This window comes from Rhizopus delemar, genomic scaffold (genome assembly GCF_000149305.1).
Source record: "Rhizopus delemar RA 99-880 supercont3.1 genomic scaffold, whole genome shotgun sequence".
Taxonomy (NCBI): domain Eukaryota; kingdom Fungi; phylum Mucoromycota; class Mucoromycetes; order Mucorales; family Rhizopodaceae; genus Rhizopus; species Rhizopus delemar.
The window spans coordinates 626,043-636,557 of record NW_027137827.1 but is presented as its reverse complement, the minus strand read 5'-3'; the positions used below and the strand labels follow the sequence as shown (position 1 = coordinate 636,557).

Sequence of the window (10,515 nt, the reverse complement as noted above, 5' to 3'; positions counted from 1 at the left end):
TAAACAATTAGCTTTTTACTAATCAATTAATTATCTTGTACCTTTGTTAATTACCTTAAAAAATCTATTCGTGATCTGACACGACAATTGGTAGCATCTGTTGCATTAAACAACATAGAAAAGGTCTATGTCATATTCAAATAGTATATCCAAAGAACAGAAGATATTTGAAATAGAAGAAAGAGTATATACACTACTAGCACCAGAACTCAAAAATAAATATACAGCTTACTGTAACTTGTTAGTACTTGGGACTTGGCTTGTGTTAAAGTGATGTAGATTTGTTTAAATTGAGGTTTGAAGTCTTGAATGACTTGAGTTTAGGTAACTTGATTGAACGTTTAACAGTTCTTTAGAGTAAATTGTCTTTGAGTAGTGACCACCAGATCTTTTTAGATCAATAAGGTTAAGAATAAGATTGTTTGATAAACGATAAAAATAAAAGGGAACTTTCTTGATTTGTGATAACTCGGGTATCAGATCAGAAAGAATAAGTAAAAATAAAAAGAAAAGAAAAGGTAATTGTGACCCAATAAGAAAAGATTGCTTTTTAAGCGCAAGAGGATTTGATTTATTGAATTTATTGGATAATGTTATTTTGTTTAAAAATATTCATCTTATTTATATAAAAATTGGCGTGGCTTATTGTTTGTGTTGTTTGACATCTATGTCGAACGACATCAATGTCGCTGGACATCAAAATTATTCTTGTGATCAGCATTGTTCTCTTGATCTAAAATTTCATCATTTGTGCTACATTACTAATCAATTAATTATCTTGTACTGTTATTTTAAAGGTTGGCTTGTAGTAAGTGAGTTAAATTGGGTAAAGTTTGCTTGTAGAGCTTGATTTAAGGTTGTGATTGCCTTGTAAGTTGTTGTTTTGTATGGAATTTAAGCAGATGCTTGATAAGTAGTGACCACCAGATCTTATGTGTAAGATCAATACGATGTTTCTTGATAAAAGTTAAAGTAGAGTAAAAAGTTTAGGTAAACAGGGACTTTCTTGTTTAAGTTTGTTAATTATTGAGTAGAAATATATGATTTATTTAAACTGACTAACATTTTCTTTACAAAAAGATGGGATATATATATATGAATATTTTCTTTTTTTCTTTTTAGCTTTTCTTATTTTTTTTGACTTTTTTCATTTTTCAACTTTTTTCAATTTTAGACTTTTTTCATATTTTGACTTCTTTCACTTTTGCTTCGTGTGACCTCTTTATTCACTTCTATTGTCACAGTACCTTTGTTAATTACCTTAAAAAATCTATTCGTGATCTGACACGACAATTGTCACAGTGATACAGCGGCAAAATATTTAAGCGAAACACGGAAAAAATTGCCCGACGTCGGGTTCGAACCGACGACCTCTGTCGTGTGAAGACAGTATGATAAACCGCTACATCAGTCGGGCACTTTTTTTTGATAGGTGACTGGTAAATCTGGTTGATAAACTCAACTCGGTTCGGAGATATGTTTATGCGAAGCGCTACGGGAAATATGATTGGCTGAATGGTCTATAGTGGAGAACGGGTATAGTCGACACCAACTGAAGGAGGACCCCTGGGTTGATCAGGTGACCTACAACTTGCTGGCGGAGCTCAAGTGAATTGATGGCCATATACAGTTGGGGTGCACTTTCCTTTTTGGTCGGTGAGGTTCTAGGTTTAGCTGGGTGGTTCGATATACATTGGGTGCTTCTTCCGATGACATTCGCTCAGATCATATGTTTTGTTTTCTCTCTTCCATTTGACGTTTCTTTTGTCTGATGTTTTATTTTCTTTCCTTATCATCAGTTACCCTCGTCCATGTCCTGATCTGTTTATTTTTTTTTATGCTACTGATTCTCTGATAATACTTTATGCATTTGCAAAAGTATATAAAGTCTTGTAAATTGTTATTGAATAAAGGATATCGGAAAAATCGACCTATTTTTTTACTTTAATTTTTATTCTTTATTTGGAATATTCAAGGTTCCCTTAAATCTTTGTTTATTCTCTCTCTCTTATAACGTACACTTGCCTTTATCTATTTGGTGTTTCTCTTATTATTCTGGTACCAATTGCTCGAAGTAGGTTTTTTCAGTCGGCCTAGGTTCTCGTTCGATTTGAAGTGAATTAATAGAAAATCAAATAGGCAACTTCAGTGGATATATCTTTACCGTCTTATACAAGTCCTTCAAAAAGTATATCTCCTCCCTTAGTACATTATCATTTTGATAAACGCTATGGTAGTTGGTGTTACGCCTGATCACGTGATTGGTCACACTGCAAATAATTGGTGATTTTCAGCATCTACAATCAGTTGTTGCATCTAATAATCAACGTTTTTGACGTCTTTGATTAAATGAAAAAAATTAACTTTCGCTGTATTGGTCATTTTCGAATTTTGAAAATAGATTCAGGTGCGAAAAAAATAAAGAAATTGAACAATACTTTTGTTTTTTTTGTAGCGTAAGTATTCATAAAGTTATTCATGTTTTAAAAAAGTGTCTTTTTTTTTTCAAATGGTCTTTTTTTGGAAATCCTGTTCCCTCTATCGTTGAAAGACCGATATCTTCGTTTTTTTTATTTTTGAGGGCAAAATGCGGAAATCAAAAGCATTTTGCGATTATTTTGTTCAAAAGAATACATATTAGGAAGGTAGTCTATGATTTTTAGCTTAGGTCATTACAAACGTGTTACAGAACGTAACAAAATAGTCGTGTTTGGGAAAAAAAAAATCTGGTAAAAAAAAGACTAAGTTAAAAAAAAAATAAAAGAAAAAAGTATAGCAATAAAAAGTTCATTGTTCAAATGAAAACAGTACTCTAACAACAAATATACTTTATATTTATGCAAATGCTATTACATTATAACAAAAGAATAAAAAAAAAAAATAAAGAAGCTCTGTTAACATTTTGTTACAAGGCAGTTATAATTAACAAATACATACAAAACTCTTTTGTTTATCAAATAAATAGATTGCTTTATTATTTTTTATGACAGATATAATAAAAGAATATATGTTTTTAAGCTTATACTAGTTCATTACTTACTTTATGTTTGTACATGGGTGTAATTTGCCATTAGCCATTAGCCATTAGAGATGTTAGCAATGACAACTTTCTTTACCAAAAAGAACTTTTTAGCAACAAGCAGTAATATAAAATTGATATTCTTATAGTTTCTTTAAGTTGGAAAGAACAACTTTGCCCATGAGTCTCATGTTCGTCATCCGAATGTGTACCATTAGGAATTCCTAATGTAAAAAAAAGAAAAAAAAAAAAAAGAAACCAACATTAGACTTGGTTGTTATTATTATTTTTTTTTATAAACTTACATTTGAACCGTTGTTGAGCTTTCTTTTTTATCTTTTGTATCCGCAATGTTAAATATGCTCTCTGAAACAAAACAAGGGAAAAAAAAAACCAGTTCTTTTGAACACGTAAAATTGTTACTGTTTAGGAACCAACTTCCAAATTTAGTATATTTGCTTTAGTTTTTTTGATCACGCATTTTTTTCTATCTTATTCCTCTACTAAATCCTGAATATTATTTTTTTTGAAATGAACGCCACCAACAACAAAGTTAAATGCCAATGCACCAAATGCAGCAACTGTCCTGAAGGATTCAAGTGGATTGCAAAGAAAACCGCTAACACTCATAAGCGCATAGACAAAGTTGGAGAAGGTACAATTTTTTTAAAGAAATGCAGCAAGACTAAAGTGCAATTAAAATAGTTTTGAGACAAAGAAGCTTTGAAAACACCTTCGAGCAACCCACCACGTCTACCGAAAGAAGCACGTTTGAAGGTATATTTATAAATCCACCCCTTTTTTTTTATTAAACAAATTTAGAATTCGACATTGATGCTGACATGGATGTCGACATGGACGAAGAAATGACCAACGACCAACAACTGGCGTATCTCCTGGTCCTTTACCTTGTGCTTTTCCAAGCAAAGCACCTTTCAGTTGAAGCCGGTGAAGACTTGTTGGCCTTTCTTTCCTTTTTCGTTCGTGCTCTTGGCCATGGCATGGAGATTCCTACAAAGATCTCCACTGCTCGTACCATGGTCAATTATTCCTCTGCCAGTAGTGGTGTCTCCCGTTTCCTTGTCTGTTCTCTTTGCAGAAGTGTGTACGACACAGGGAGTTTGCATACTCGACAATGCCCTTTTGTTAGGTTTGCAAACAACCCACACAGACAAGAGCGCCCATGTGGTAATTCACTTTTTGTTGGCAGCAGCCTGAAGCCCGTCCTTGAGTTCCCGTACAACTCAATTGTGGAAACGTTGAAGAAGTTCTTTGTCCGTTCGAACTTTGAAACAGAGATTGAACAGTGGAGAGGTCGATATGTGGAGGAAGGTGTGTTGTATGACATCTATGATGGTCGAGTCTGGAATGAGATGGTCGACTCAGCTGGGGAGCCATTTGTGAGTAAAAGACGATCATTAATGGTGTCATTGAACGTTGATTGGTTTCAACCTAGTGATGGTATGCACTACTCTTGTGGTGGTGTATATCTCACAATCAACAACCTTCCAAGGAGTTCCAGGATGAAGGTTTCCAACATCATCCTGGTTGGTATGATTCCTGGGCCTGGCGAGCCCACGGATGACCAGCTCCAGAACTTCATGCGACCAATGATTGCAGAGCTGAATACCTTGTACGGAGGTATGATGATGCCAACGTACCAAAACAGAAACGGTGAAATGGTACGTGTTGCTTTGATGTCCGTTAACTGTGATATACCAGCAGCTCGCAAAGTAGCTGGGTTCATGGGTCAATCCGCGCACAAAGCCTGCAACAAATGTTCGACTGTGTTTTCGCGAATCAGTACTGGTGCAAATTCAACGAAGCCAGATTTTTCTGACTTTGACGATGAGCACTGGATTCTGCGAAACAATACCCAGCAGCGCCAAGAAGCATATGCTTGGCTAAATGCCACTCACATTACGCAACAACGAACCCTGCAGACGAACACAGGAAGTAAATGGAGTGAACTTCACCGACTAGAGTATTTTGATGTCGTGAGATTGACAACCGTTGATCCCATGCACAATTTATTTCTAGGTACGCCAAAAAGAATGGTTGAAGTTTGGGTAGATCACGGGCTTCTTACAACAGCTGATTTCAAAGCCATGGCTGATGAAACAGCTTCAATTGCTATCCCTTCACAGTACTGTAAAATCTCTAAAGGTATACAAGTATAAAAGAATTTGTACTATGATGAATCTGAACACTAATTTTTTTGTTATAAAAAAAAAAAAAAAAAAAACGAAAAAGGCAAGATTGAAAGTACGTTTAGCAATATGAAGGCTGATGAGTGGAGAACGTGGTGTGTTGTGCTTTCGCCTTTTCTCTTAAAACAAAGATTAATCGGTGAACATTTCATCAATTGGATCAGATATGTAGAAGCAGTAAGGTTGGTGACTGGTCCTTTAATCACAGCAGATGAAATTCAGACAGCATACTCCTTATTTAAAGAATTCGGCAAGACCTGTGTTCAACTCTATGGAAAAACATGTATAACACCTAATATGCATATGCACATGCATTTGAAAGAATGCTTTTTGGACTTTGGTCCCTCCTATGCCTTTTGGCTTTATGGTTTTGAACGATTGAATGGTGATGTCAAAAAGATAAATATCAATTACAAGACAGGCTTCGAAACCACCTATGTCACTATGCTTACTCAAACCATTCATACGCAAGATATAATACATTCATTACCTACATTCATTAACAACAACGATCAAGGCATGCTCCTACTGATCAACTTCATAAAGGAAATAGGCGAGGTTACGAATGACGAGAGTGGTTTAACGCCATTTGATTACTCTCAGTTCATAGACGGGCCAAGTCTATTTAACCTGACGATTACTGGTAGTGAGCCTCTGCCACCACAAGCCTTTCCTTCAAAAATTAACAACAAACAAGAACTTTTATGCCCTGAACACTATGAAGCCTTACAAACTTTTTATATGGATACCTATGAAATACCTATTATGAATACAATCAGTACAACTATAAAATCATTCAAAAAAATTAACTTGCTTGGACAACACTACCAACAGTCAGACAATCATTCATTATCATCATGCATTCAAGCCTTTATGAACAATCAATTACGTATTGGTCAAATATCATACTTTTTCAGTCATTCATTTAACAACTCAACTCATTATTTTGCATTCGTCAATTGGTACAGCCATGCGACTCAACATTTTCCCACCTTCGATGGTACTGGCATCCAAGTGTGGAAGAACCAATTTGATCCAGTTTCAAGCAACAGCATACTTCCAATTTATAGAATCTTCAATCCTGTTGCTGTATGCCCATATATCGATAATCACCTTCTTACTCTCGCTCTGCCAAGACGAATTTATATGTAACAACTATGCTAAATTATTCAAACCTTCTTTTATTACTATTATTATTATTTATTTTATTATATATTTTACTAAAGAATCATTTATTAGACTATTATTGTTATTTGTTTTTTTTTTTAAAAAAAGATTTTATTCAATTTGCAGAGACAACAAAAGAGGCAGCAAAAAAAAAAAAAAAAAAAAAGGAAGAGAAAGTAAACGCTTACTGCATGGGATTAGCAGCAGCAGAAGAGGAAGAGCCAGAGGCCTCAGCCGAAAAGCCAAGGCCAGGGGAAGAAAAGGCCCAAGAGGGATAATCCTCATGGTCAAGGTTTGTAGGGAACTCCTTGTCGAAGTATTCCACCACCCTTCTTGTTCTATTGATGGTGCCTTTTTTCGACAAGGAATTCCTCCATGCTTTTTGAAGAACAGCATGGAATTCGTCCACCTGTAGATTAAGTAAAGGTATATTAGAAAATAAACACTATTACAAAAATATTACTTACTGCTTTGCTTCGAAATAGTGGTCTTTTTACTACAAACACAGGACCATGTTCATCCTCAGGACCATCTTCTTCCTCTGACGTCCAATCGGTCATCAGAATTTGTTTTCCAAAAGGAAAACGAGCTTCAAATTCCTCAGGGGCCGCATTGTAAGCATTTCGCCTCATGGCGAGCTTCTAATGTAAAAAAGTAATGTAAGTACTTGAAACACTATATATTTCAATCTTTAAATACTAATTACTTACTGCATACACACGACTACGACGGGTTGAATCTTCTGACGTAGCCGTTAGCCCCTTACTTTCTCTCACCATGTAGTTGAATTTGTTTCTGACCATGCTGCGCATGTCAGAAACAGTAATGCCAGCAGAAAATGGCTCCTTCTTGGCAGCTGCTACAAGCAAATCCCTGACCTTTGCGTTTTGCTTGTAGCGCAAGACCTCCTTCAGGTCAAAGGTGACACCACGAGGAACCAAATGCTCTCTATAGTACTTCAATATAAAAGCCTATGGTTCAAAAAGGTACAAAAAATTTTTTTTGCTATTATTTTGTACATGCTAATCTGTTTTTTAAACTTAAATTACACTTGTCAAGGCCTTATTCTCTTTGACCTCAGAAGGTTGCTGCTGTGGAGGCTGCTGTTGGGGAGGCTGCTGCTGCTCTTGTTGCTGTTGTTGCAGCAATTGAGTTAGCTGCTCAATCTTCAGCTCTTGCCGACGTTGATTCTCCTCCTGTCGGCGTTGAATTTGCTCTTGCTGCTGCATCTGAGCAAAAATGGCCTCAAGGGTTGGGCCACTTGCCAAGCTGGCAGCAGGAGAGCCAACTGGGCCTTGAAGGCGAGAAGGCTCAAAGCTGTCAAAAGACGCAACAGCAGTGGGAGCAGGAGAAGGGGACGGCGCAACAGTGGATGATGATCCAGTAATGCTTGAAGATATTCTTGCCCTTTTAGGGGCATTACTGGGAACGTTGATAGGGGTAGCGACACGACGAGACATTTTTTTAAAACAGATAATATAGGGAAAAAGAAAAAGACAAGAGTACAAAATGAACTAAAAATGAATACAAAGTAAGGTGATGCTTTTATTTGTTTTACAAAAAAAGCAAAGAAAAAAAAAAAGAAAAAGAAAAAGCCTTTATAGTTAAAGATATTACATTTGAATAATAATAAAAAAAAGAATTTAAACTGTTTATGAATAACCTCTCTGAGTGTTTCAATAGTTAAACCATATTAAAGAAAACTTGTTTTTAATCGATAGTAGGTAATTGTAACACTGGTAAAATGATGCTATAAAAAAAAGTACTTTTTTTTTCCTTTTTTTTTTTTTAAAAAAAAAACATTCTTTCTAAAAGGTAAGTTCTTAATATTATATATATTCTATTTCTGTTCTAATGATACTTGTACTTTAGTAAAATCGTAATGGTTGCTTTCTTGATGTTTTAAATGGTCTTTATAAAATCTCTTTCCCAGGATTATCATTGCTTCTTCTTTTACTTGTTGGTATAAGCTTGGCTGGTGTCTTTTTTTCTTTCTTTGCTTTTTTCTTTTCTTTTTCCTGGTTTATCTAAAGCAAGGTACTATTACTTTTATTAAGTATCCTTCATAGCTAATAGTTTTTATAGATGCGTGCTGCTTCTTTATTTTTTACTTGTTGGTATAAGCTTGGCTAGTGTCTTTTTTTACCTGGTTCACCTAAAGTAAGGTGCTATTACTTTTGCTACATGTACACAATAGCTAATTATTATTATAGATGCGTGCTGCTTCCCTTTTCTTTACTTGTTGGTATATGCTTAGCTAGTCTTCTTCTGGCCTATCTAAAGAAAGGTACTATTACTTCTACTACGTATACTCGATAGCTAATAATTATTATAGATACGTGCTACTTTGCTTTGGCCTTTTACTGTTTCTTTCTCGTCCTTGCTTTGGTTCTTAAGTACTGATGTCTTTTCTTCTTTTGCTTTGAGTGCCCAAGTCTTTAAAACCTTGAATCCTTGTGTCTTTGCATCCTTGAGCTTGGCTTTTTTTTTTCTTTTTTTTTTTCTTTTTTTTTTTCTTTTTTTTTTTCTTTTTTTTTTTCTTTTTTTTTTCTTGTGAGAACTTTTTGAGTCCCACGAAATTAATCGATGTATTTTTAGATTAGATGCTGCTATCGTGATGACATTAGGTAAGTCAAGCAAACTTTTAAAACGCTACGAGCAAAGAAATACTGTATATTGTTATTATTATTTTATTTAAATAAAAAAAAAGCTATTTTTATAAACCAAATCCCTATTTTTTTGTATATATGAAGCAATATTTATTGCAATGTGAATGGTTAATAAAGAAGTATATAAGCAATATGAGTGGTTGTTAAAGAAGTATATAAAGCCATATGAGTGGTTAATAAAGAAGCATATAAGGCAATATGAACGGTCGATAAAGAAGTATATAAGGAAATATGAGCGGTCGATAAAGAAGTATATAAGGCAATATGAGCGGTCGATAAAAGAACAAAAGGACAAATAAAGAAATGCTTTAAAAATTATGATTCGTTGCCCAAACGTTGGCAAGTATTGAGTAAAACGTGTCGACTGCTCTGGTAAAAGAATGCTAAATGACTTCCACTTGCTCTCTTAATGAATACTGAACGTTAACTGCACTGCCGCGAAAAACGTTTAAAACATCCATAAAATATCGTGTGTTTGCATGATCTTTGGCGTGTTTGCCTTCAATTATTCTAAAACTGAACGCTTACTTTCTCCAGTTATTTGCAGTGTCACTACGAATAATGTAGGAGCTTTGACGTAGAATTTTAACAGACCTAACAATCATAGATTCGTAGATTTTATAATTTTTTATGAGAAACCATTATATCTTGCTGTATTGCATCTTTTTTAATTTTGAAAAAAGATTTAGGTGCGAAAAAAATAAAGAAATTTGTGATATTTGAGGTTTTATAATATAAAAAGTACTAAGTCAATCAACAAATATAAAAATAAGTGAGACTCAAAGTAGATTGTCCTTTATTCAAGTTAAAAATATGAGGGTATTTATACTTTTCTAATCACGGCTAAATATTAATATTTACAGTATATGACTATTGATTATTAATCGATATTAGACAATGAGTTATTTATATGATTGGCATAGTTTAACATCTTCTTATCAAGAAGTAATTATTAATCCTGATCAGGAACTTATTAGAATATTCTGGGGTGGATCGGGATTTTATTTGAAGTGGCGTAATCAATGCCCCGATATTCCTATTTAGAAGGACCATGGTTCGTAGTAACTTACCATTATTACTTTATTACAGGTGTAAATACCATAAAATTGAACAGTATCATGACCTCAGATCTCTCAGATCCCCAGTCGGGTCTCCGAAACTTACATATCGGAACCTTTATGTTTAGGTATAGTGCTCTAACCTATGAAATACTTCACTTTTACAAAAAGTAAAGTGCGATCGGGTCTCTGATATCCAATGTATCCTTTGTATACTTTGATAACCAATAAAGTGCTTGAAAAGCTTTTTTATGCAACTCAGCTTTGCTGTAATAGAAAAAAAAGGGGGGTGACAGGGCAAGTACAGGAAGTCCTTTGACGTTTCATATAAAAGCCAAATTTCTAATATTGATTGGTGCATACGGTAAGCTACAGTAGGTCACAAAACTGCT

At 34.5% G+C, this 10,515-nt stretch overlaps 3 protein-coding genes and 1 non-coding gene across 4 annotated transcripts; 2 read left to right on the top strand and 2 right to left on the bottom strand.

Moving 5' to 3' along the window:
* Nucleotides 1-1,343: 1,343 nt before the first annotated feature.
* Nucleotides 1,344-1,417, bottom strand: RO3G_19006. Its single transcript has one exon. It is a non-coding gene; the product is annotated as a tRNA-Val (tRNA).
* A 2,456-nt stretch (nt 1,418-3,873) lies between these two features.
* On the top strand, nt 3,874-5,199 carry RO3G_00260 (uncharacterized protein; the record flags this gene model as incomplete). Its single annotated transcript, XM_067654851.1, has 2 exons — nt 3,874-4,975; nt 5,060-5,199. The coding sequence occupies 2 exons, from the start codon at nt 3,874-3,876 to the stop codon at nt 5,197-5,199; spliced, it is 1,242 nt and encodes a 413-aa protein (XP_067510952.1).
* A 1,195-nt stretch (nt 5,200-6,394) lies between these two features.
* RO3G_00259 (uncharacterized protein) lies at nt 6,395-7,856 on the bottom strand (the record flags this gene model as incomplete). The annotated part of the gene is made up of 5 exons (XM_067654850.1): nt 6,395-6,416; nt 6,585-6,805; nt 6,864-7,037; nt 7,107-7,367; nt 7,446-7,856. The coding sequence occupies 5 exons, from the start codon at nt 7,854-7,856 to the stop codon at nt 6,395-6,397; spliced, it is 1,089 nt and encodes a 362-aa protein (XP_067510951.1).
* A 2,022-nt stretch (nt 7,857-9,878) lies between these two features.
* RO3G_00258 (uncharacterized protein) lies at nt 9,879-10,109 on the top strand (the record flags this gene model as incomplete). The annotated part of the gene is made up of 2 exons (XM_067654849.1): nt 9,879-9,884; nt 9,960-10,109. 2 exons carry the CDS (start codon nt 9,879-9,881, stop codon nt 10,107-10,109), a joined length of 156 nt encoding a protein of 51 aa, XP_067510950.1.
* Nucleotides 10,110-10,515: the final 406 nt, after the last annotated feature.